Below are 25,831 nucleotides of genomic sequence, written 5' to 3'. Positions count from 1 at the left end.
TTCAAAGGAGCCCACATGGAATAATTACATAATAGAAATTAATTATGCTCTTTAAATTCAAAGTCTTAGATACTTCATGATGACCATCACTCTTATCAAATAATCATGTAAAACAGTCCATAATGAAGGCTGGAAAATCATGGCCTCCATCCATTCATCGTGTTTCCCCCATCAGAAGACATAATTTATCTATTGGCCGTTGCATCAGACTGGATTTGGTCTTAACAATAACACTCCTCACGAAGCCCTTGGCATCTGGAAATGTCTCAACAACTCGGTCCATGAGTTCCTTGGTGCTGTGTTATCAACAATGATGACCAGATCCCCTGGACACAGGTTCCTTTTTACATTGTTCCACTTGCTTCTTTCTTGTAAGAGTGGGAGATACTCTTTAGTCCAACGTCTCCAGAAGAGATCAGCAAGATATTGTGTTTGTCTCCATCTCTTTCTTGAGTATTGATCATTTTTCTCAAAAGCTCCTGGTGGCATAGTTGTTTTTGCTTTCAGCTGAAGCAAATGGTTTGGGGTTAGGGGTTCCAAATCATTTGGGTCACTTGACACTGTAGTTATTGGTCGGTCATTCAGGATGGCTTCTACCTCACATAGTGCTGTTGACAGAGTTTCATCGCCCGGTGTTTGTTGTTTTAGAACAGATGTGAGAGTCCTTTTGACTAGTCTGATCAGTCAAGTCAAGTCAAGTTTATTTGTATAGCCCTAAATCACAAAGAGTCTCAAAGGGCTTCACATAGCCAAAAATTGACAATTATTCTCAAAGCATCCCCTGATCATAAGCTCCCAAAAGGGCAAGGAAAAACTCAAAAAAACCCTGCCAGGGGAAAATGAGAAACCTTGAGAAGGGACCACAGATGGAAGGATCCCCCTTTCAGGATCACCAGGTTGTAATGGATGCAGAGAGGGCACAAGTAATACATAATATGAAAATCAATGAAAAAATGGATGTCGGAGGTGCCCTCGATTGTCCTGGCAGTGTCTTCAAGGAGGTTGAGCTGCAGTTTCTTCATCTTGAATTGGTCCCAGAGAATCCAGCTCGCCGCTATCAGCTTTTGCGCCACCTAACCCCCTCCCCAGCCAGGGAGGGTGGGCAGAGAGAACAACACAAACTCCGCCCAAATCGGCCACTCCAAGTTAGTTAAAGGCCATCTCATAGAAATGTGTCTTTAAACGTGTCTTAAATGTTTCTACTGAGGTAGTAGTTCTAATGTCCATTGGTAGGGCATTCCAAAGCTCTGGAGCCCGAATAGAGAATGCTCTAGAACCTGCAGACATTTTCTTGGCCCTCGGTGTAACTAAAAGACTAGAGTTTTGCGAACGAAGGTTACGAGATGGAACATAAGGAACGACTAGGTCGACGAGATATGAAGGCGCTAAGCCATGCAGTGATTTATAGGTTAGTAGAAGAACCTTGAAGTCACATCTCAAATGGACCGGGAGCCAATGTAATTTGGCTAATATTGGGGTAATGTGATCAAATTTTCTTGACCGTGAGAGCAGCCTCGCAGCGGCATTTTGCACTAACTGTAGACTTTTGATACTGGATTTAGGAAGACCAGAGAATAATACATTACAGTAGTCTAGGTGCGACGTGACGAACGCATGTATAATAGTTTCCGCATCCCCGGTCGAGAGGATCGGACGAATCTTAGCAATATTACGAAGGTGAAAAAACGCAATCCTGGTTATATTCTTAATGTGTTTTTGAAAGGAGACCGTTTGGTCAAATATTACCCCAAGATTAGTTACAGTATCACTCTGAGTGATAGTAGGGTTATCTATAGTTATAGTGGTTTCCTTAAATAAGTGTTGATAACGAGTAGGACCAATTATCAACATCTCAGTTTTATCTGGGTTAAGACGAAGGAAGTTGAGAGACATCCATTGCTCAATCTCCGCGAGGCACGCCTCGAGATTACAACAGTCCCGCGGATCTGTCATTGATAATGGCATATATAACTGGGTGTCGTCCGCGTAGCATTGAAAACTAATATTATATTTACGTATTATGTCCCCAAGCGGAATCATATAAATATTAAATAAAATCGGTCCGAGTACCGATCCCTGTGGGACACCACATGTAACATTATAGAGCTTAGAGGACGTATTGCCATGGACCACACGGTGCGTCCTGTCTGATAGATAGGAATTGAACCAGCTGAGTGCTGACCCTGAGATACCAACACAACTTTTAAGACGTCCTAATAAAATATCGAAGTCTACAGTGTCAAAGGCAGCACTAAGATCGAGTAGTAACAATACAGACGACGTATTTGAATCCATAGCTATGAGGAGATCATTAGTCACTTTAGCAAGTGCTGTCTCTGTGGAATGATTAGCTCTAAAACCAGACTGAAAAGATTCATATTGATTATTGGCGATCATGTAATCAATAAGCTGCTGCGCTACTACTTTTTCAAGAAGTTTTGCTATGAATGGGAGGTTTGAAACTGGCCTATAATTACTGAGACAGTCCGGGTCAAGATTTGCTCGCTTAAGTAACGGTTTAATAATGGCGGTTTTAAAGGCTGTTGGCACTATCCCAGAGGAAACAGACAGATTGATTATATTTAAGACGGACGGTCCTAGAATTGGAAATAATTCTTTAAGTAGTTTGGCTGGAAGCGGGTCGAGTAAACATGTTTGTTTAGCCGCACTAACCAATTTTGTAAGCATTTCAAGGGACACGCTTTTAAAATTTGAGAGGGTTATTGCATGATCCCCAGCGCTAGTAACCGGCGGAGCGATTGGAATGGTATTCTTGATCTCGTCCCTAATGGACTCAATCTTTTGAGCAAAAAATTTCATAAACTCGTCAGCTGAGTGGAAGGAGCTATCGGGGGTCGGCCGGCGCAGAGTTAGCATTGCCACTATATCAAATAGGTATTTAGGATTGTTTTTATTGAGATTAATGACTTGCAAAAAATAACGAGTTTTTGCTAAGATAAGCACATCTTTATATTTCAGGAGGCTGTCCTTCCATGCCTGATGGAAAACCTCAAGTTTGGTTAAACGCCATCTGCGCTCATGCTTTCTACATAATTGTTTAAGCATACGTGTTTCATCTGTGAACCACGGAGTTGGCCATCTACGGCGAGTTTTCAGACGTAGCGGCGCCACAGAGTCAATGGCTTTTAATAATGTCGCATTGAATTCATTTGTAAGATTATCAATAGAGCCGCTGTATGCGGGAAACATGGCGGTTGCCGGCGACAGTAACTCAGATAGCGCAGTTGCAGTCATGGAGTTAAAATTACGGCTGCTATAATTCTGATTGATCTCTTGTCTTTGACAAGGAACTAAAATTTCAAATTTTATTAAGAAATGATCAGACAGAACAGTAGTGTATGGCAGTACTGCTATATTTGAGGTTGCTAGTCCCCGGGATAATACCAGATCTAAGGTACCGTATTTGCCGGTGTACAGGTCGACTCGGTGTATAAGTCGACCCCCTAAAATTCGACGGAAATTTACGATTTTATGATATATCCTTTGTATAAGTCGAGCTCAATTGTTGCATTATATTAAACTTCAAAATTCAATATGCGAAATTTATTGACGAAATGTGTTCAAATTCCGGGAGGCCGTGCGCATGCGGCTGTTTATAAGCACCGCGGAGGAGATCGCGGCCGGCGAGCTCGCGCACGCCACCCGGCACCAACGGGAGGCCGGAAATAGCTCCAAGCCGAGCGGATCGGCACTTTATAAGCACCGCGGAGGAGATCGCGGCGCCTGATTGGACTTCCAGCGGCCGGCGAGCTCGCGCACCCGCCCGGCACATCCGGGAGGCCGTGCGCACGAGCCAAGTGGCCGAAAATAGCCCCCGCCGAGCGGATCGGCTGTTTATAAGCACCGCGGAGGTGGTCGCGGCGTCTCATTCGACTTCCAGCGGCCGGCGAGCTCGCGCACCCGCCCGGCACATCCGGGAGGCCGTGCGCACGAGCCAAGTGGCCGAAAATAGCCCCCGCCGAGCGGATCGGCTGTTTATAAGCACCGCGGAGGTGGTGGCGGCGCCTCATTCGACTTCCAGCGGCCGGCGAGCTCGCGCACCCGCCCGGCACATCCGGGAGGCCGTGCGCACGAGCCAAGTGGCCGAAAATAGCCCCCGCCGAGCGGATCGGCTGTTTATAAGCACCGCGGAGGTGGTGGCGGCGCCTCATTCGACTTCCAGTGGCCGGCGAGCTCGCGCGCCCGCCCGGCACATCCGGGAGGCCGTGCGCACGAGCCAAGTGGCCGAAAATAGCCCCCGCCGAGCGGATCGGCTGTTTATAAGCACCGCGGAGGTGGTCGCGGCGTCTCATTCGACTTCCAGCGGCCGGCGAGCTCGCGCACCCGCCCGGCACATCCGGGAGGCCGTGCGCACGAGCCAAGTGGCCGAAAATAGCCCCCGCCGAGCGGATCGGCTGTTTATAAGCACCGCGGAGGTGGTGGCGGCGCCTCATTCGACTTCCAGCGGGCCGCGCACTCGCGCACGCCGCCCGGTTCAAATTTTCTAAGTGCAACGCACAATGAGATGCATGAGAAACGGCCTTGGTTACCATCACATTTGAAGCGATGAATACGAAGTTAAATTTTATGACTCGGTGTATAAGTCGAGGTCGATTTTTTTCGGTCGATTTTGGATCGAAAAAGGTCGACCAATACACCGGCAAATACGGTATTTCCATTCTTATGCGTTGCTGCCTGTACGGCTTGCGTAAAACCAAACGTATCGATTAAAGTTAAAGTCCCAATGATCGTCACACACACAACTGGGTGCGGTGAAATTTGGCTCTGCATTTAACCCATCCCCGAAGGGAGCAGTGGGCAGCAGCGGTGCCGCGCCCGGGAATCATTTGGTGATCTAACCCCCCAATTCCAACCCTTAATGCTGAGTGCCAAGCAGGGAGGCAATGGGTCCCATTTTTATAGTCTTTGGCATGACCTAAAGTCTGAAATGCCGAAGTCAGTGGTTCTGACGTCAGTCTCTCCCAGACTCCGCCGTGGTGGGCTCCAAAAGGGGGATGAAAAGTCCATTTTATTCCTTCTGTTAGAAAGTTGTTTTGCATTTTCTGATGATCTAGTTCAGGGGTGTCCAAGTCCAGTCCTCGAGGGCCGCATTCCTCCATGTTTTCCAAGTTTCCCTCGTTAAACACACCTGATTCAATGATCAGGCTCCTGCACAGGTGTGTTTAACGAGGGAAACTTGGAAAACATGTAGGAATGCGGCCCTCGAAGACTGGACTTGGACACCCCTGATCTAGTTCTTTCAGAACTTCTTGTAGTTCTCTTTGGGCCCCAACAATATTTGTCCCACAGTCAGTTCTGATACTCATAATGGCTCCTCTTCTGCAGATGAATCTGCGTATAGCATTTATGCATGAGTCTGTGGTTAGGAAATTTGCCATTTCCAGGTGGATTGCTCGACTCACCAGGCAGGTGAAGATGACCCCCCACCGTTTCACTTGAGTCCGGCCCCTCTTCACTTCGATGGGACCAAAGTAGTCAATGCCAACATGACTAAACAGTGGTAGGTCTGGTTGTAATCGATCAGCAGGAAGATCTGCTATTTATTGTTCTCCAGGCCGTGCCTGCATCCGTCTGCAAAATACACAGTTTCTGATTATTTTCCTTGCTGAGGCATTTGCATGAGTCAGCCAAAAACGTTGCCTTAGCCTGGACAGCATATGGCTTCTTCCTGAGTGTCCAACTTGTTGATGGATATGCTGTAGGATGAGGTCAGACAGGTGAGTACCTTTAGGGAGAATAATTGGGTTTTCCTGGTGTATGGGCATTGCACTTTTGTTTATTCTACCCCCTACTCTCGGGATACCATTATCAAGAATCGGATCCAACTTGTAGATGGAGCTTCTTGAATTGAGGGTTTTGCCATTTTCCAGGTAAGTGACTTCATGGTTGAAGTAACATTTCTGTTCAAAACAAATGATAACCCTCTCCGCCTCTTGCATATCCTCCACTGATAGGTTTTTTGTTCCATGCTTGTCTTTGAGTTTTTGCTTTGTCTCTGAAGACATGTGTCTGATCCTTTTTTAGCCGATTTAGTAGTTGAAGTATTCTTTTCACCTTTAATATCTAGGCCACAGATTTCTGAAGTTGGTTCCATGATGAGTGATATTCGATTAGTGTAGATATTGGATGTTCATTTTTGATCCACGTACTTTTGACTGAGATCCCCTTTTCCACACTTTTAACAGTTACCTCTTTTTTCACTTCAGGGTCAATTGCTGATATTTCTCCCAGACTTTGTGTGATCTTTGGCCATGTCCTTTTGTCTTTGCTCAGGTATTCAGGACCACACAGCCATTTTGATCTGAGGAACAGTTCCACATGCAACCCTCGTGCGGCACAGTCGGCTGGATTGTCTTTTGAATTTATGTATCTCCTCTGGCTTGGATGGGAGAGATCCTGGATCACTGCAATTCTGATGGATACAAAGGTCTGAAATCTCTTTGTTTGATTGTGGATGTATTTCAATACAGATGTGCTATCTGTCCAGGAAGTTGAATCATTGTGTGGTAATTGCAGCTCCCTCCTCAGCATTCGATCCACTTTTACAGACAATGTTGCAGGAGTAAGTTCAAGCCTGGGTATGGTGATCCGCTTGAAAGGGGAGACTCTGGCTTTTCCAAATATGAAGGAGGTATGAATTATACCTTGGGAATTTGTAAGTCTCAGATTACTGCACCATAACCTGACTCGCTTGCATCGCAGAAGTGATGCAGCTCGGCGGTCTCCACTGGGTCGAAGTTTTTAGGCTTTATGCATCTCGATACTTTAAACTCTCGGAATTGGTTAGACTCTAACCCATCACTGCCAGGGTCTTGCAAAGTCCTGTGGAATAACTTGATCCCATCCATACTTTGGTTTGCAGAGTTCCTGGAGTAGTTGTTTGGCTTTCAAAATGAAAGGAGAGAGAAAACCCAAAGGGTCATAAACGGAACTTATAGTGAAGAGTATCCCTCTTCTGGTAGCAGGCCGGCAGTTTACAGTAACTTTAAAGCTTAAGGTGTCGTTGTGGGTGTTCCAGTGTATTCCAAGTGCTGGTTCAATTGAGATTTGCTCCGTCAGCCTTTTTCTATCAAGGTCCAGTTCCTTGACTGCTTTTGCTCTGTGGTGTACAGGAATGTTTGTTAACACCTCATTGTTATTACAGACCCATTTTGTCAATATGAAACCTCCCTGGCTGCAGGCTTCAGTTAGATCTTTGACAAGCTTGATGGCTTGGTCAGTTGTGACCACGGAGCAAAGACAATTATCTACATAAAAAATATTTTTGATTGTTTTCATCACTTCATCAGAGTAGTGGTTCTGATTGTCATCAGCAGTTTGATGCAGGGCAAAATTGGCAATGCTAGGGGATGATATAGCACCAAAGAGATGAACTTTCATTCTGTAAACACACAGTGGTTTGCTGATATCACCCTCTGGCCACCACAAAAACCTAAGGAAGTCTCTGTCCTTTTCTTCAACATGCACTTGATAAAACACTGCCTCAATGTCTGTGTCTGCCATAACTGCGATTTGTTCTTGTTGGAATCTTAACAGCACTCCAATGAGGGTGTTTGTTAAGTCTGGACCTTGGAGAAGCTCCTTATGCAGAGATTTTCCTCCAAAGGAGGATGTACAGTCAAACACCACCCTCAGCTTGAGCTTTCGTTAGTGGTGAAGACCATGATGTGGGATGTACCACACATGCCCATCCTTTCTGTGACGCTGCTGAGGTGGAACCTTTTCTGCATAACCTTTTTTGAGAGTGTCCTCCATAAAGGAGGTGTATTCTTCTGCATATGTTCTATTCTTCTTTAATCTTTTCACAAGGTGCAGTGTGCGATCTTTTACCACGATAGTTATCAGGCATGACCTTGGCATTATCTCTGAAGGGCAGTGGTAGATGATAATGGCCATCTTTAAGGAATGCTGAGCTGGATGCAATCTCCATGAAACGTTTATCCTCAACTGACATCTCATTTTTCTCCTCATATATCTTTTCAGAGAAATCCTGGTTATATTGTCTGATGAGTAAATCATTCAACTCAACAATAGATATTCGATTACTTGACACTGCAATGGGCCCAGATTCTGCAACACTGTCAACATTGAGTGGTCCAGTTACCACCCATCCTAGTAAGGTCTGGACTGCATAGGGTCCATTGTCATGACTGTTTATTATGTTCCACGGCTCCATTGCTCGAGGAATATCAATTCCAATGAGGAGGTTAATATCCGCCTCAATCTCCTTTAACTGGATGCAACTGAGATATGGCCATCTCTTCAGGTCAGCTTGTGTGATAATGTTTTCCTTTGAGACAGGGATTCTACTTTGTGTGTAAACTATTGGCAGGTCTAGATACGTGCAGCCCTCCAAGTCCTCCACATCCAGTTCTCTGACCTTTTCGGTCCCTGCCGGCCTTTCCTGCCCCATTGTTCGCAAAAGTATTTCTGTTTTGCGTCCTTTTGCATTTAGCTGGCTCATTAATTTTTCTGTGCAAAACGTTGCCGTGCTGCCGGGATCAAGGAAGGCATAGGTTTGAATATACCTATCCCCTTTTGCCACCTTAACTCTGACAGGAAGAATTGCCAGTGCTGGCTCTCTCCCGGTCCCAGTTGCATTGCCTGCTGAAACAAGAGCTTTTCTCTCTCAGCAATGGCCTTTGTCGTTTGATTTGTCTGTTTGGGAATTATTGCATTGTTAATATAGAGTACAGTAGGATGCTTCATTTGACAGACATGGCACATTAATCTACTTTTACAATTTTTGCTTAAATGACCTTTCAACAGGCAACCAAAACAATGTCCATGACTTCTTAGGAATTCGACCTTGTTGTCATGTGCATCTGCTTTGAAAAGTGAGCAATCAATCAGAGCATGTCTCCCTTGGCAGAATCCACAGGAAGAGATGTTAAAATTGGGTGAGGTTTGAAGGGTTGCTGGTGGCACAGGTGACTGCCTTACAGTGTTTCCTGTTTGTGTGTTCACTGCCACTGAGGTAGCAAAACTGCTGTTTTTACCTTTGATTGATTTTGGTTGGAATCTCGGAATGGGCCTTTTTGTGGGGTTTTGGTCTTGAATGTTTCCAAGTAAGGGATCCAAAAGCATCTTAGCATGTTTTTCCACAAAATCCACAAGGTGATGGAATCTGATCCTACTTCCAGTTCTCTGCTGTGTCTCATAGGCTGTGGACCGTCATTTTTCCCTGAGCTTGTAGGGCAGTTTGGATGCGATTAATCTTAGATTTGATGAGATCTCAAGTTCCTCTAAATACTGTAAGTCTTGCATTACATTACAGCATCCTCTTACATACATTGCATAGGCATGCATCGTTTTCCCATCCTCAGCTTTAATTGCTGTCCAATTCAAAGCTTTCTCCAGGTAAGCAGCAGAAATCTTTTTCATTCCCAAAGTTCTCTTTTAACAGGTCTCTTGCTTCCTTATAGCCCCTGCCTCCTCCCATGTGCAAACAGCTGCGAACCAGATCTATAGGCAAACCAGAAGTGAACTGTTCTAGATAGTATAGTCTGTCTTGATTTATTTAGTTTTATCTTCAATCAAGTGTTCAAATGCATGAATAAACGACTGATATGCCAATGGATTCCATCAAAAAGTTTCTTTCACAGGCAATTTAGATAAATTTTGCTGTGAGACAATGAGTTCTGCTGTATCATTTTGTCTTTGAATAACTACATCCAAATTACCAGGGGTAGCATTGACACCCTTGCTTGAGTTAACTGGTGTAGTATGTGTCATGGTGTGATGATGACTTTTAGTTTTGGTCTTGTAAGTTTGAGTTACATTCTTAATTTGAGGTTTTATTTCTGATGAGTGGGAAGGTGGAGGCCTGTTGAGATTTGAGATGGTTTGCTGGAGTGGGGTTTTGAGTATGGCACCTAATTTTCCACATTGTTTTCCATTGTTTCTGGTTCATGGTGAGAATCATAATATTCATGGCATCATCTGGGGCCTCCTGGCTCCCCTCATCATCACTGGAGTATTTTTATTTTAGCAGCTGATGCAGCAAGGTCCGCATCCAACTCAAATTTTTCCATCTTTGATTTCAATTTTAATTCCTCCATCGGCAAAGTTTGTTTTTCTTTCAATGCAGCAGCTAAATAATTCAGGTTAGTTATCTTGGGTTCATACCAGTCATAATAATCCTTTTCCTTTTCCTCCCGAGTTAAGAGTTCTTGCGGAGACTCGTGCGCATTTGTAAATTCATCCACAGTTCCTTTAAACAATTCAAATGCGTCACAGACTTTATCAACATTTCCAACATCAGTCATCAAAGCCTTAATTTCATTTAATTTCCTCGTGCATGCCCCCAATCTGGCTCTGCGTGAGGCAGAGCGCGACTTCCACACGTCTTCCCCAGCTGCGGGCTCAATTACACTCAAGTGTGTCCGACATCCTCAAAGGTTACTACACAAATTCCTTCAATTTCTGTTTAGTTCATCCTTGAACATCATTCCATCATTCCGTTTTGTTGCATCCACAATACGCAACTTTGCATTCCACAGTCCCAATTGTTTCCTTGTAGCGCAGCAGTGCTTTCATTCATAAAGCTGAACAGCTGTTTTTACTCACGGCTTCCTCGTCTGACAGCGGGTGATCGCTTGGATCCACGGACTCTCCGAATTAATTTCCTTCGAGTCTTCAGTGAAGTTTATTCAACTTGTTCTGGCTACCCTTGTATTCCAAAAATTGTCACCACAAAAATAAAAGAGTAGCTTGTAAGGAGGTCTTAAACCCACTAAACCAAAAAGCACTCGCGGAGATAGTTCTTCAATCCAAAAAAGGTATTTATTTACATTGAACATAAATCTCCAGGTTGACTTTCATACAAGAAAAATAAAACAATAAAACATAATCGAGTAATGATTTTAGTGATCTTAGTGGTTGAAAAAACTGTATCACTACTCCTCTTTCAAAACCAAGAAAAGCCAAAAGGAAAACACACCTGTCCTAACTCCCTCATTATAGGTAGGAGGTGGCTGCAAAGGAGGAGACCTGACTGGCACTGGCCCTATCTGGCTTCACATATAGAACAGAAATAATTCATAGGCCAGACCACAAATAATAATGATATTAATACAATTGTGGTGTATGGTTTTTGTGGCTTCGCTGGTCTCCAAAAAACACTCGGTGGTCGGTGGCTGGTTCCAGGCAAATGAACACTTGAGGGACACACGGCTGATTGGGGAAAGAGTTTATTCAACCGATGTCAGAGTGAAGTCTTTCCAAAAAGTTGAGTGGCCCCAAGGCATGGATGTAAAAAAGCGCGAGAGCGAGCCAGCCAGCCAGCCCGAGCCCCTTCTTTTGTCAGGCCCGTAGCTTTTATACCTGACAAGAAGCTGATGTCACAGCTTTGGGTAACAGCTGCAGTTTGAGTCTCAGTCTGCTTGTGTCCCCTAAAAGGTCATCCCTTCAGCTCTCCCTGGTCACGGACAACTGGCCCTTCTATCTTTTACTAAGTACCTATACATTACTGAAACTAAAGCTTCTCTGTACAGCTAAAATAGTTTGATAGTCTTACTGCTACTAGTGGATCATCTAATGCATCATACAGATACGCATAAAGTTCAAAATTCACTTCACAATCAATATAGGGAATTAAGTAGGCTCCAACACCAAGACTCAAGTGAAATTATCATGGGCTTTGTATGAATACTGTTGCCAATTTACAAAATAAATTTTAAAAAATCAATGTGTTTATGTTGCAATTTCCAGACATCTTTTAATTGTAGACTGCCCATGAGCTTTACGGTTACTAATTAAATGAAGTAAAATCTTTAAAAAAGTAAAGGTTAAAGCCAGGGCTGTGGACTCAGTCGGATTTTTGCACCGAGTCCGGCTGTCCATTTTTTCTGTAAATTCATGTGACTGCTTTGTCTTTATTCAAGGCTAATTTAGATCAAAATCTAAATAATGATATAAGCTGGGTGACATAATCGTCTTTGACATTGGTACATAATGTAAACATTAGCCTAAGTGCAACTCAACGTGGCCGCATTGATCATAAGCAGGGCTGTGGACAGTATTCCTACGCGCATTCTCAGCAGCATGATGAAAATAAAATTGAACGTATTTTTTTTTTTTATTGTCAGACTCGGTCAAAACCAGCACCAAGTCAGAGTCCGAGTCCGGCAAAAATGACTGAGTCCGACCGAGTCCGAGTCTCCGAGTCCACAGCCCTGGTTAAAACTATTTGTTTTAGTTTTTACACTTAATGCAACTAATGCTGTCCATTAACAAGAAAAAAACAAACAATTTTTATTATTTACAAGAAAAAAAACAGTTTTTATTTAAAAGAAAAAGAAAAAACTTTATTTTCATTATTTACACGTGCTGATCAACTTACAAATTGCAAAGAGACCACATTTCAACTAAAAGTGTTCACGACATCTGACAAATGGCTCGTTAAATTTGTCCGGTTTGGGTGTTGCGCGGGCGGATTCTCGGGACCTTCTGCCTGACAACTTGGTCTTAAAAATGGGCGAGCTCGGCGAGAGGAACTGCAAGTCGGTAAATTTGTCCCCACGCCGGAGTTTCCTGTTGAATAAAAGAAGCTATGCATCATTTTCACACTGCCTTGTTTGGTCAATAAAAAGGCAAACGATTGACTGGCGCTCATTTGGAAAATCAATTCATTCATGCATCAACGTACTTGTTCAACGAAGGCTCCTTGTAGTCCACCACCAGGGTGCGTCGGCGTGCTCGTGGGAAGACGTGGTGGTCTGCAGGCAACACATTGGTCACGTCACTCAGATCAGAGCCGAGACACCGCGGCGTTCGATTGGCGGCGACGTGCAGAGCGGAGGCACCCGGCCCACCTGGAGAGATGTGATGGCAGCGCGGGGAGAAGAACAATAAGAAGTAGAGACATGCACAGGGTGACTCCCGGATAAAAAAGGAGGGGAATGCTAAGTTAACACAAGCTAAACAGTGGACAAATGGGAATCACTAATATCAACATACGTTTTTTGCGAACAGTCACTCGCTGGTGTTGCCACTGTGGAGAAGGGGAAAGCGGAGGCTGACTTTGGCAGAGGGAGTCTTCCAAACTGGTGAGGATGCCATCAATGGTCTTGTCGGCTTCCGCCAGGGTGCTGACCGAAGGCACAGCGGAGGCCACTATGCCCTGGCGCAGGACTTCTGTGAAGACATGTTGAGCTAACTTCATTTATATAATGTTAGCAATTTTCAGTTTTGTTCAACCGCCTACATTGTGTTGGCTAAGGAGTCAACTACAAAACTACGCCAACACCTAATTTTGTCATCGTTACCATGGTAAGGCATCCACAGAACTGAAATCAAGTATCAAAACGTGGATGCTGACCGGCGTTTGTGTTGGGAGGTCGCCTGCTGCGCGTGGTGATGATCTTGGCGGTCTCAGGGGGCCAGCGTCCCCTTCTGGCCTTCTTGGGTATGTACAGGTCATCTTCCGACTCGGAGGATGGCGAAGATGGTGAGCCAGAGTTCGGAGCCGGGGGTTCTGCGGCAGGGTCCGGAGCCGGGGGTTCTGCGGCGGGGTCTTCAAAGCTGTCCAACTTGCCCTTGAAGGGCGTCCGGTGAACAGCCTCCTCGCATGTGAAGTCAAAAATGTCCGAGCCCAGCGAGGTTTTCAGCTGCTCGGGGCGTGGCGCACAGCACTCCTGGTTCTTGGGGTTCTCACAAGGTTTTTTGAGAGGGGCTCGCCTTGGTTGGCATTCTCGCTTGGGAGGCTTGTGGATGGACCCCTTCGCTTTGACCCGTGCCGGTTTGCCAACCCTCACGGGCGCTTCAGATTTCTGCATGTGGATGCCATCTTCCACCTGCCCCTTCAAAAGCTCCTGGGGTTCTTCAAGTTGCTTGGGGTGCTTCTCTTTGAGCGCTTCCAAGTTCATGTCGCCGATGGAACCTATGCAGTTAGACCGCCTTCTGCTCTTGCATTCTCCACCATTGTGTTTTGGCCTCACCACCACCGTCGGAGGCAGAGCCATTTGGACATATTCAGACCGGACGTCCATTTTAGGAGACTCTGTCAACACAGTCAAAGGTTGTCATTGTACTAACACATAAGAGTAAGCATCTCCTGCCCCCACCAAAAAGTAATACTAAAGGAGAAAAAAAAATAAGCGCACTGGGTGACAACACCTGCATTCAGTGTCCTCCACAAAACTGACATTTAAAACACATACTACAGGGTCCTGTTCGCTGAGTTTTGAGTGAATCTACAGATTAATTTCACACAAAGAATGCACCGAGTCATCCTTTTTTCTATCCAAATAGTAAATTGTATTACTCCATACCAAAATAAATTAACTGCACGGAAAGAAGGAAAAATCTGCTATTAAGCTCAACACATACGTATGAAGTTCTAGTAAGTTCTCCTGTCTGACATAAAATGAATTGATCTGCACAATATCTTATTGTGTGTGTACCTGCACAAATCAGGGAAATGTCAGCAGTCCTGCCTTCACCAATGTTTTCTCTCCTACACAATTCCAACCAGGCATAGTTAGAAAGACGATATTTATTCAAATGTACACTGAAAGAAAGTTGTACCATGGTGGATCCACTGTTGCTTCCACGGGCAACTCTGCCACTTCCACAGGCAACTCTAACACCTCAGCCTGATTCAAAACACCATTTGAAGAGACTTATCATTATGGAAATATTCTTAACCAAGTTGTTGCAAGGACGCCGATTACCAGTGTGGATGCAGTGGTGAGGGCCCGCTGCTCCAGGAGTCTCCTTTTGAGTACTATCACTTGCAGTTGGAGGGCTTGCCGCTCCATCGTCAGCTGCAAGATGACCGCTTTGGCCTGTCGCACCATCTCCTTCTCGGTCTGCAGTGCAATCGCCAGCGACGTGTTGTTTTTTTGCACCGCAGCCAGAAGGTCGCCTGGCGCCATCCTGCCTAATGTCCACAAGAATGACACACACTGGGTTAATACTGCACGACGCGGAAGGATTGTTGCTGTTGTTGTTTTTTACAATAAAAGCAATTGTGTTCTTTGTAAAGGACTGAATGAAATATTCATGTCATTATATCTATCAAAAACTAATGACAAGCAGAAATTAATGAGCGACTGGTGTTACTGTTGTGGGCAAGTCTGGTTCTCTTCCCCCTGTTGCACGCCGCGGCCCGGGCCAGCTTGCTGTTACGCGTCTCCTTCACTTTGTTCATAATCTCAGCCAGAGTGCTCCGAGCTGGATTTTTCTGGATTCGTTCCTTCACCATGGTTCTTTAGACACAACAAGACAGGAAAATCATCCAAATGCCAAAACACAACGTCAACGCTCACAATGGCCGAAAGGACAACAGCTCCTATAGCTTCTGTTAGCATCAGGACAAACGTCTTGCAAAGCAGTCAATTTCGCTTGAAAATCGACCACATCTTTCTAGTAATCTTTCCTTCTTGAACAAGAAGTGTGTTTTATCCAATGTACAAGGAAATCGTTACCGTATTGCCGAGTCGACGACCGCTGCAAGAAGTCTAACATACGGTGCTTAAGATTTTTAAATGTGTGCCAGGAACGCTGATTGGCCGTAACATGGAAAAGGCGTCACTTCCGGGATGAACCGCGCGATTGAGGGCGCCCCCAACAATTTTGAAGAATGTTTTTAATTTCTTATCATTTAAATAGTTTTGTAGAATGTACCTTTTGATGTTTTTATTCTACTAATTATTTTATCGATGTATCAATTTTAATGTTTATACGTGTATTTGTATAATTCATTTACAAACAGTATTTATTACTTTGAATGTTTCTATTTTGAAATAATATACATCACAGGTGTCAAACTCAAAAGATCAGTTCATCCTCGCGTTCTGTGATAGCTTGATAATGATCCGGATCAATTGAACAAAGTGTGTTTGACGAGGGAAACTTCAAAAACATTTAGGAATGCGGTATTCACCCTAATCCACTTTATTCCCGGAGTCTGTCATGATTTAACAAATGTGTCCGGTCAAATGCTACAATTGGATGCAACGAGTTTTGCTTCAAGGAACATTGTTTTTAAACAGTTTTCAACACCCCCTTTTCACTGACAGCCTGGAGTCCACTCAAAATAAAAGTGCTCTGAAATATGCACATTTTATTGCCATTGCAGCTAATTTAAAAAAAATAATCAAAATAAATTCGTTAGCTATCGTTAGACCAGACCAGTCCCGAAGAACATGACCACTCTGGTGTCCACCGAGAGAGTTTCTATTAAAATCTAATGTTGCATTTTAAAATAAAAGTATACATACGCGCACGGACACACACACACACACACACACACACACACACACACACACACACACACACACACACACACACACACACACACACACACACACACACACACACACACAACAGAAGGACAAGAAATGCCCATGGAATTATCATGATGTAAAATTGTTTTACATTGTTTTACATTTTAAATTAGAAAACTGTTTACACATACTTTTTTTTAATTCAAAAACATAATTCACTCATTTTTGTTGGTTTTTGGGGCCGCTGAAAGGGATTTATAAAACTTCCATTCATTTGTATGGTGAAGATGATTTGTATTTGAAGCTACGAGCGTGGTCACGAAATAAAAAACTCGCTAGTGCAATGCACCACTGTATCGTTAAAAGGCGACCAAAGAATCTAAAAAACAGCTTATTTTTTTAAGAGCTCTTGCAGCAGCGCCTTTGCTCCTCCTGCACCTCGCTGGTGGGCCGTACCGTTCCCGACAGCGTCACGGCGCTGATGGAGCCCCTCGTCACCTCTCGGCTGGAGACCTTGCGATGAATCGCTGCGGGGTGCAGTGAGGAGAAAAAGATAAGAATACAAAATTTCGACGGCAGCAAACAAGACGAGTGGAGCGCACCCGTCAGAACGTCGATGAAGGCCGCCTCCACGTTGGAGGAGTCCAACGCTGACGTCTCCATGAACATCATACCCTTGCCCTCTGAATGCAGACCGATGGGATGGGGAGATCATGTGACCAGAAAGGTGCCATGTAGAAAAAGAAAACATTTGAAAATACTGGCAAATTGCTAGAGACCGAAGTTGTCATTTTCAAAAAGTTGTAACGTTGTGTCCAGCAGGGCTGTGGACTCGGACTCGGGGACTCGGACTCGGTCGGACTCGATCATTTTTGTCGGACTCGGAGCTGATTTTGACCGAGTCCACCGAGTCAGACAATAAAAAAAATACGTTCAATTTTATTTTCATCATGCTGCTGAGAATGCGCGTAGGAATACTGTCCACAGCTCTGCTTACGATCAATGCGGCCACGTTGAGTTGCACTTAGGCTAATGTTTACATTATGTACCAATGTCAAGGACGATTATATCACCCAGCCTATACCATTGATGTGTTTCGATAGTTGTGGGGTCGTCACTATTTGTGTTTAGATAAATGTCTGAGCTATAATGGTGTAATTAATGATTAAAAAATATTATCTTACATGTCCTGTGTTTCAGAATGGTTATTTAATTGGGCGAGAGTGTGTGTTTTCAAGCGTTTTGCCTCATGCCAATGGCACTCAGGGCTAAGGGTGGGCTTCAATGACTATTTTTGTAAAGCCACGCATTTAATACCATGTCAAATAATATATTAGAGTGTAGGTTATGTTCCAATGTATCCACTTCTATCGGTTAAATTGTCAAACGTACATTTATGACTACGCCATGAGTGATCTACGTTATGAACTAGCACAACTCCGGTAGGGCAGGGAAAATGTTATCGATCCGACGTCCGATTGGAATGTCGCCTCACTTTTACGTCCGCGCTCTCAGCAAGGGATCCTATATAAGCCGAACCAGCCAGTGGGAAAGCAGTTGCGTTCGTTCTGGTAGATTTTGATCTAAATTAGCCTTGAATAAAGACTAAGCAGTCACATGAATTAACAGAAAAAATTGACAGCCGGACTCTGACTCAGACTCGGTGGTCAAGAGGCCGGACTCGGACTCGGTGGTCAAGAGGCCGGACTCGGACTCGGTGCAAAAATCCGACCGAGTCCACAGCCCTGTCCAGACAAAAATGTAAGATCATGTTCCAAGACTCAAGTGGTGGGAAAATTACAAGGAAGTCAGCGCGCATGCACCTGCAAAGGCCCGGGCCTCGTCGGCCGGGACGGTGCGCAGGTCCTCCAGGTCCCTCTTGTTGCCCACCAGCATAACCACAATGTGCGGGTCGGCGTGGTCGTAGAGCTCCTTCAGCCAGCGCTCGGCGTTCTCGTACGTAAGGTGCTTGCTGATGTCGTACACCAGCAGGGCGCCCACCGCGCCGCGGTAATACCTGAAGCAAACGACGCTTCGCCGTAACGTTCGATCTCCACAACCGTGCACCACGTTGTACCGTGCACCCACGCCGAGGTGATGGCGCGGTAGCGCTCCAGTCCGGCCGTGTCCCACACTTGCATCTTGATGGTGCAGTTGTCCAGTTGGACGGTGCGAGTGCTAAACTCCACGCCGATGGTGGTACGGCTGTCGAGGTTGAACTCGTTCTTAGTGAAGCGTGTCAACAGGTTGCTCTTACCCACCCCGGACTCGCCGATCAGAACCACTGGAGACACATGTGTGTGTGCGCGCGCGCACGCACATACACACACGCACGCATACGCACGCACGCACACACACACACACACACACACACACACACACACACACACACACACACACACACACACACACACACACACTTTTAAATGCCAATCATACCATCGGGTCTCCAAAAGCCCAAGCGCTCACGTTGAGTAGTTCAATCACCACAACACAAAAACAGTCAGCACGAACTCACCTTTGAAAACAAAATTGTATGTGTCGTCCGAGCCCATCCCGCAATCGCTCACTCGGGCTTCCTCCTCGACATCAGAAGCCACCCCCTCCGACAGAGTAAATACTACATCCAGCCCTCTGGTTTCTCTCCCTCCACACCAGGGAGAGTACTGAGGTGGAACCGGTCCGACCGCATCCTTACACTTTCCTCTTTATCTCAGGCTGCCGGTGGTTTGGAGGGGGGGGGGGGGGGGGGAGCAGCGAGTGGCCCGCCCTTGCCTCGTCAGCTGATGGGTACAACCGGTAGAACGGCTCGGGAAGCTGGCCCGACAGGTGGCACGCCTGCCAGGATCGACGCGGACGCACCTTTGTTGGAGATTACCTCCACATCAGCAGTGGACACGCGTTGTTGAAGACCGTTTTGGTTTGCATTCTAATGTATTTCATTCACTCTTCTCCACTAAACAAACGCAATTAAAAGGTGTAGTTACATGCCCGAGGCACACAGAGGCGCTGCTAGCTGCCACTTTTGGTTGGGTCGCTTAGCTCTCATTGTTCAAATGAAGCTATTTGAAGAAAATATAGAGAATTAAGATTGTAAAAAGATGGAAACATTTTTAAAAAATAATATTTTTTTGCAATTATGTCTTTTGCTTAACGTGACAAACATTTTAGCACAGGTGAGTTGTTGCTCTGCCTCTTTGCAGCTTTACAGGTACCAGGTTGACGGAACCAACCAAGACAGGGCGCAGACACGTTTTGACCATGTTTCATTTTAATTTTTTTTAGTACAGTACCGTTAAACGTTAGTTCCAACATGTTCAATTGGGAGATGAATTTTTTTTTCTCCGTTTTCAGCCGAGGTCAACAAAGCAAAGCTGAAGAAGCAGTTGCCATGGTTACCACAACTACAATGCTGAGAGTTTCCAAAGGAGAGAACACAAAATAGATCTAGGGCTAGATTCGTCTTTTTCTTAAAACGTATGGCAGGCAGGCCCCATACTAGAATTGTTTTGTAAATCCAACTGATTGAACAGATTTCATTCATTAATTTAAATGCGGCAAAAAAAAAGGAACTTTCAGATTAAAAAGAAAGAAAAGCTCATTTTGTTTCATTGTTTTTGGCAGCATCGGCTGCACCAACTCTTTGCGTCCGTAAAATCCTGTAATATGCGGATGTGCGAATTTAATACACACAAAACCTGGGGGTCTCACGTTGTAAGGGGGGGCACAAAAGGCACAGCAGCAGTGCCTAAGACACACAACCCCCCCAGTTAACCTGGAATGACAAACGACATGTGGAGGGCATCACCTGGAACGCCGCAACCATGCTTTGATCAAGAACAGAAAACGGGAAGTCGCAGGAACATTTATTTGTTCACCTTGGTTTGCTGGCGCATGGCGTCAGGCCGCGCACTTTGAGCTCTACAAGCAAGAGGCCGTCCATCCCACAATTGCCAAGAAATGGATGAAACAGAGGGTGGATGATGCTTAATGTTGGAATTGCGCAAAATCAAGGTGTCACATCTTGCCCAAAGTGTCTTTGTAAAGTTTGGGGAGCGATTTGCGATACTTTTAGTCTGTGGATGTGGTGTGTGTGAGTGTGTTTATGCAGGGCACTGGTATGTATGTATGTATGTATATATGTAAGTATGTATGTACGTATTGTATGTATATATGTATGAATGTGTGTGCATGTATGTATGTGTGTTTGTGTGTGTGTGTCTGCATGCGTGTCTTTACGAGGGCTGTGAGCCCAAGAGTCTCTCGATGGCGGCATTGATGTCCCCTCCGGTAGCGATGAGGGCCTGCAGGTTGGCCTCGCGGTTGATAAAGCCCATGGCGTTCAGCTGGTCCAGCTGCGACTGGAAGCGCACCTCGGGGGTCTGGTTCTGCCCGGGGTAAGTCGTTGGAGAAAAAGCAAAATCACCCTTGGATCTCGGCAAACTACAACCTGCGGATGCTGTGCGTGCGCACGTACCGCTGCGCCTCCTCCGGCAAACATTTGGAGCATCTGTTGCATGAGCTGCTGCTGTTGCTGAGTGACATTTGGCGGCGTTGCGGCATTGCTGGGCGAGGACGCGGGGTTCTCGGCGGGCGCGCTGCCTCCCGCGGGGATGCCACCTGCCATCAAGCTGCGGCCAAAAAGAAATGTGGCTAGAATGTTGCTTGTCAAGCGCGTGCGTCTGCTTGTGGGGCTCACCTAGGCATGAGACCAGGCGCTTCGGTCTGCAGCGTCTGCAGGCCCTGCTGGATCTGCATGAGCGCTTGCATGGCGCGCGGGTTGGTCATCACCGACAGCGCCTCGGGGTTCTGCATCTGTAAACAAACAAGCCATCAAAGTGAGCTCAGCTCGGAGGCCACGCACAAGAAAACGCCCGTGCTACCTGCTGCAGGAAGACGGGAAGCTGAGACCGGAACTGTTCTTGCAGCTGTGGGTTTCCGGCAAACAAGGGGTTATTCATCATCACCTGGGAAGACACAGACGATTCTTCTGGGTTAGAGCGTAGGAAGATAATGCAATGTCTGGGGCAAGTTCTTAATTCTCCAAATTGCTTACTGAGCTAAAAATGCCGACTGTGTGTTTTTCAGGCGTGGCTTGAGAAACTTTTTAAGTTTGTTCTCGAGTCTTCTCATGACCAGGTACCCACCTGGGAGGCCAGCTCTGGGTTCTGGGACAGTGACTGCATCATGCTGCGCATGTAAGGAGCAGAGAGCATGTTCTGCATGAGCTGAGGGTTTTCCGAGATCTGCTGCAGGAGGCTCTGCATGCCCGGACTGCTGAACATTCCTGGGTGCGAGGGAAAAACAAAACAAAGACATGATCTCAGTGGACAGGTGTCTCTGATGACTGTCACCATCGTACCGTTTCCAAGACTGGCAGGGTTGACACCCAACGGGTTGGACACGGTGGGGTTAGTGCCGGCGGCGGGGGCGGCCGTGCCTCCCGCCGAGCCACTGCTGTTCTCCGGTGGGGTGGAGGCGTTGGGCGGGCCCCAGGGATTGGGCAGGGGCTCGCGGTTTTCAGTCCGCGACGGCTGGACGCCTGAATCTGAGCCGCCGCCAAGGGCCGAGAAGGGGTTGTTGCCAAACTGCCCGGGGAAAAGGTTGAAGCGGGAGACCCCCTCAATGTCAAGCCATTCAAATTGGCAATGCAGAAGATGTTTAACGGAAATGCAGGACTTAAGGTGAATGTGGCATTATGGCAAATGAGAAAATGCGACATTTTTCTTGAGGGATATTTTTTTTGTGAAATGTGGACTTCAGCTGGAAGTCGGAATGGTTGAAAAGTTTGCTAGCTGACAAGATGTGAACGTTGTTTTGCTCCAAGAAGAGAAACTCTTCTGGCATCTCATTTACCTGCTCTCTGGCAGCGCTGAACATGGGCTCCTGGATGTCGGTGTACATCCTGCGCAAGGCGTTGTAGCCGCCCGGGATGCTTTCCAGGTTGCTGAGAGCCCGGTCCTGGTTGCGCATCATCTCCTGCATCATGGCTGGGTTGCGAGCGAGCTCCATGGTCTGCGGCGAGGGACGCAATGGGGACAAGGAGTCAAAAGCAGCACAGGTGGACGGGGTGCTTCCCCACGACTCGCGCCCACCTGTCTCATGAGCTCAGGATTGTTGAGCATGTGCGAGATCTCTGGGTTGCGCTCCATCAGCTGCTGCATCTGCGGGTTGGACACTATCATTTGTCGCATCAGGTCCGGGTTGGACATCATGTTCTGCACTAGCGGGTTCTCCATAAGCTGCGAGAGCATCTCCGGATTGGACATGAGCTGTCGCTGCATCTGCTGCTGGAGCTCCATGAAGTTGGCCGAGCCCATGCCCAGGCCCGCCAGGTTAGAGAGTTCGCCAAAACCCACTGCGGGGAATCAAAGGGGAGGCCGGTGAAGGCCACTGCACATTCGCGCAGAGACACTCACAGGAAACCAGCCAACTCACTCAGCAGGTTTGGTGTCTGTGCAGGCGGCTGGGGGGAGCTTGCCGTGGAGGCTGCTGCGGTGCCCGTGTTGGGGGCGCCAGCACTTCCTGCTGGCGTGGGCGAGGAACTCGAGGCCGAGGTGTTGCCTCCGTCTGAGGCCCTGCAGGCCAAATAACGGGAAAAAAAAAATCTGAGAGTGCAACATTATTCTTTAGATTGTATTATTATTCATATTCTATATGTGTATACGAGTGGAAAACAACACTGCGTAGCTACAATTTGGCCAATGCGCCAACTTACTTCTGTGCTGTCTTGATGACCAGGTGCACCGTCAGGCCATCCTTGATGCCGTGCTGGCTGAGGCTGTCGCCGTCCTTTAGGATCTTGCCGGCAAAAATCAGCACTAATTGGTCCTGCTTGGCTTTGAAGCGCCTCGAGATTTCCTCCTTGAACTGAAAGACAGACCATGGGCTCAGTCCCAAACCCAAACCTGGAATACTGCTTCATGATTAACACCATTTGTGCTTGCTGCCCAAGTGACGGAACATGGACATGACAGTAAGTGAATCTCTTCTCAAATTCACGTCATGATGATTTTGGCCCTTCATTTAAGTCACATTATCATGCCATGTTAACCGTGACAACACCGTGCTGCCAGAACAAGACAATCAAGGGCAATCGAGATGACCCCTGACCTGCGTTAATGGTTTACAGCACTTTATTCTACTTTGTACCATTTCATCCGTTGCCATCAGTAAATTCCTAGTCTAAACTGTCACTGTATGCATTATTATTTTTATATGTGCGGGAGGGGGCGTCTTTATTTTCAGAGGATTCTTGCACTGCATGGACGACTTAAAACCCAGCCCAGCAACTTCGCGATGCTCGAATGCAACCAGACGTTTACATCTGCTCCATTACGTGAATAATAATAACCAAGTGATGCTGTGTTACTGCGCTTGACACGTCGCCGAGCCAACGGGCCCTGCGGGTCGCAAGCAACAATTCCCAGGGAAGCTGAACGAGCCATGACTCAGTCAGTAAGTGGCGGTGACAGTGGAGAATGTTCCAGACTCGAACGAACGCCGCCCATTTGCTTGGCCAAAACTCGCAGCAAGACGGAGGCAATTGTCCAAGCTCCAAAACACATTCAAAGGCGGCCCCAACAGTGTTTCGCACCATCGGGCAGTTTATAACATAAGCGTCAGCTGACACTATTGACGACACAGCTAGCTAGCGTTGACTTAGCCCAGGTAGCATAGCAGCTAACCGGTTAGCCACAGCGCACATTCAAACGTTGCAATATTCGTCTGTTAAGTACGCTTGCTCATGATTCCGCTACACGTTTGCTGAAAATGGGAGGCTCTAGTAAAAGGAGAAAAATAATACTATATCGACAGTGTCGCACTTTGCCGGTAAGAACGGCGTCCATTCTAAGGAGGCTAGCTGGTTAGCTGAAGTTGTGGGCACGACGCTCGCTTCTCTTCCCCCTCCCCGCAGACACACGCACGCGCCTGCCACCGGCCCCGGAAAAGCCGTCTCAAACCTGCGTGACGGACGAATCTTCAGCGATGGCGATTTCCTCCTTGTCCTTGGGTGTTTTAACGGTGACTTTAATGATGGTTCCCTCCGCGGAGTCATCTTTATTGTTGTTATTAGCAGGATCTGCGGCGCCCTGTTCAGCCATCTTTACGCCACCGACGGGAAACAGCTTGCGACTAGCGTCTGCTTCCGGGTCGACGGGGGGGGTGAAATATACCCCGCCGGAAGTTGGAATAATCATGAGCGTCTCCGGGAATTTTATCATTAATCATGTCCCAAACGAATAAATTTCAGTTTTGTTTTGGAAACCAAAACAAACACCAAACGAATAAATTTCAGTTTTGTTTTGGAAACCAAAACAAACAACAAGTCTCGCGTTCGTTCTGAAATGTTCGCGTTCGTTCTGAAATGTTCGCGTTTAGTCGAAAAACAAATAAACGAAAGTACTCCCTATGACATTTAAAAAAAATCTCTCTCTCTCTTTCACTCTCTCTCTCTTTCTCTCTCTCTCTCTCTCTCTCTCTCGATATATATATATATATATATATATATATATATATATATATATATATATATATATATATATATATATATATATATATATATATATATATATATATATATATATTTATATATATATATATATATATATATATAAAAAACTTTTCCTCACCCCCCGTGGGTGGTCTCTTTTTCCCTTCAAGCTCGGGTCCTCTACCAGAGGCCTGGGAGCTTGAGGGTTCTACGCAGTATCTTTGCTGTTCCTAGTACTGCACTTTTCTGGACTGAGATGTCAGATGTTTTTCCTGGGATCTGTTTCAGCCACTCCTCCAGTTTGGGGGTTACTGCCCCTAGTGCTCCAATGACCACAGGTACCACTGAAGTCTTAACTCTCCAGGTCTTCTCCAGCTCTTTTCTGAGCCCTTGATATTTCTCAAGTTTCTCATGTTCCTTTTTCCTAATGTTACCATCATTTGGGATGGCTATGTCAACCACAACGGCTTTCCTCTGCTCTTTGTCCACCACCACAATGTCCGGTTGGTTCCCCATTACCATTCTGTCTGTCTGGATCTGGAAGTCCCAGAGGGCGAGATATATATATATATGTGTATATATATATATATATATATATATGCCTGCTTTGACTGCACCGCTGACACTGTCACATCATACATCAGTTTTTGTGAGGATCTGTGTGTGCAGACTAAGACCTTCTGCACGTACAACAACGACAAACCTTGGTTCACACCGAACCTTAGGAGGCTGCGCAAAGTCAAGGAGGAGGCCTACAGGAGCGGCGACCGGGACCTGTTCAAGCAGACCAGAAACACACTGAACCGAGAGGTCAGGAAAGTCAGGAGGTGTTACGGGGAGAGCCTGGAGAGACACCTCTCTGCCAATCCTGATCCCTCAACAGTGTGGAAAGGCCTGCAGAGCATCACGAGCTTCAAGAAACGAACCCCCCGTCCTGTGGAGAGCCCAAGGCTCGCTAACCAGCTAAACAGGTTCTACTGCAGGTTTGATCGGTCCTCCCACACAACGGGACCTCCTGCAGCACAATCCACATACTCACCTCCCCCCACAACTGCTCTGTCCACACCTCCATCACCGTGGTCAC

General features: G+C 46.2%; 3 protein-coding genes and 2 long non-coding RNA genes across 6 annotated transcripts; 2 read left to right on the top strand and 3 right to left on the bottom strand.

Moving 5' to 3' along the window:
* Positions 1–5,281: 5,281 nt before the first annotated feature.
* On the top strand, positions 5,282–6,421 carry LOC148380438 (uncharacterized). The gene is made up of 3 exons (XR_015855194.1): positions 5,282–5,521; positions 5,632–5,738; positions 6,295–6,421. It is a non-coding gene; the product is annotated as an uncharacterized LOC148380438 (long non-coding RNA).
* A 5,880-nt stretch (positions 6,422–12,301) lies between these two features.
* sgo1 (shugoshin 1) lies at positions 12,302–15,604 on the bottom strand. The gene is made up of 9 exons (XM_088365508.1): positions 15,453–15,604; positions 15,088–15,233; positions 14,697–14,905; positions 14,551–14,618; positions 14,427–14,479; positions 13,343–14,023; positions 12,982–13,158; positions 12,671–12,836; positions 12,302–12,555 (listed from the first exon to the last, which is right to left on the bottom strand). Exons 2-9 carry the CDS (start codon positions 15,227–15,229, stop codon positions 12,390–12,392), a joined length of 1,662 nt encoding a protein of 553 aa, XP_088221634.1. The 5' UTR covers positions 15,230–15,233; positions 15,453–15,604; the 3' UTR covers positions 12,302–12,389.
* Positions 15,605–16,058: 454 nt separating this feature from the next.
* LOC148380436 (ras-related protein Rab-11A-like) lies at positions 16,059–18,941 on the bottom strand. Its single transcript, XM_088365509.1, has 5 exons — positions 18,772–18,941; positions 18,342–18,537; positions 18,077–18,270; positions 16,856–16,936; positions 16,059–16,780 (listed from the first exon to the last, which is right to left on the bottom strand). The coding sequence occupies exons 1-5, from the start codon at positions 18,806–18,808 to the stop codon at positions 16,653–16,655; spliced, it is 636 nt and encodes a 211-aa protein (XP_088221635.1). The 5' UTR covers positions 18,809–18,941; the 3' UTR covers positions 16,059–16,652.
* Positions 18,942–20,102: 1,161 nt separating this feature from the next.
* On the bottom strand, positions 20,103–24,413 carry ubqln4 (ubiquilin 4). 2 transcript variants are annotated; one of them, XM_088365940.1, is made up of 11 exons: positions 24,218–24,413; positions 22,972–23,123; positions 22,692–22,831; positions 22,349–22,611; positions 22,110–22,268; positions 21,616–21,841; positions 21,401–21,540; positions 21,137–21,220; positions 20,953–21,068; positions 20,731–20,884; positions 20,103–20,641 (listed from the first exon to the last, which is right to left on the bottom strand). In XM_088365940.1, the coding sequence occupies exons 1-11, from the start codon at positions 24,356–24,358 to the stop codon at positions 20,489–20,491; spliced, it is 1,728 nt and encodes a 575-aa protein (XP_088222066.1). In that variant the 5' UTR covers positions 24,359–24,413; the 3' UTR covers positions 20,103–20,488. The 2 variants fall into 2 exon arrangements, with proteins under 2 accessions (XP_088222066.1, XP_088222067.1); XM_088365941.1 differs by lacking the exon at positions 24,218–24,413 and adding an exon at positions 24,080–24,118.
* Positions 23,434–24,538, top strand: LOC148380434 (uncharacterized). Its single transcript, XR_015855157.1, has 2 exons — positions 23,434–24,086; positions 24,172–24,538. It is a non-coding gene; the product is annotated as an uncharacterized LOC148380434 (long non-coding RNA).
* Positions 24,539–25,831: the final 1,293 nt, after the last annotated feature.

The sequence above is a fragment of the Syngnathus floridae genome, chromosome 21, assembly GCF_059516105.1.
Source record: "Syngnathus floridae isolate MCC-2025c chromosome 21, RoL_Sflo_1.0, whole genome shotgun sequence".
Classification (NCBI taxonomy): domain Eukaryota; kingdom Metazoa; phylum Chordata; class Actinopteri; order Syngnathiformes; family Syngnathidae; genus Syngnathus; species Syngnathus floridae.
Note: the sequence above shows the minus strand (reverse complement) of the source record. Positions and strands in the feature narration are given on the sequence as shown.

What these genes read in the sequence shown, in the direction of transcription:
- ubqln4 (XM_088365940.1), bottom strand. Translation starts at nt 24,358, where the DNA reads ATGGCTGAACAGGGCGCCGCAGATCCTGCTAATAACAACAATAAAGAT. An exon ending in GTCATCAAGACAGCACAGAA is followed by an intron (nt 22,832 to 22,971) that starts GTAAGTTGGCGC and finishes TTTGGCCTGCAG; the next exon opens with GGCCTCAGACGGAGGCAACA. An exon ending in TTGCCGGAGGAGGCGCAGCG is followed by an intron (nt 20,642 to 20,730) that starts GTACGTGCGCAC and finishes TACCCCGGGCAG; the next exon opens with AACCAGACCCCCGAGGTGCG.
- sgo1 (XM_088365508.1), bottom strand. Translation starts at nt 15,229, where the DNA reads ATGGTGAAGGAACGAATCCAGAAAAATCCAGCTCGGAGCACTCTGGCT. An exon ending in CATTTCCCTGATTTGTGCAG is followed by an intron (nt 14,024 to 14,426) that starts GTACACACACAA and finishes CTGTGTTGACAG; the next exon opens with AGTCTCCTAAAATGGACGTC. An exon ending in AAGGAGCCTTCGTTGAACAA is followed by an intron (nt 12,556 to 12,670) that starts GTACGTTGATGC and finishes TTTATTCAACAG; the next exon opens with GAAACTCCGGCGTGGGGACA.
- LOC148380436 (XM_088365509.1), bottom strand. Translation starts at nt 18,808, where the DNA reads ATGGGCTCGGACGACACATACAATTTTGTTTTCAAAG. An exon ending in TACCGCGCCATCACCTCGGC is followed by an intron (nt 18,271 to 18,341) that starts GTGGGTGCACGG and finishes CGTTTGCTTCAG; the next exon opens with GTATTACCGCGGCGCGGTGG. An exon ending in CTTCATCGACGTTCTGACGG is followed by an intron (nt 16,781 to 16,855) that starts GTGCGCTCCACT and finishes TGCACCCCGCAG; the next exon opens with CGATTCATCGCAAGGTCTCC.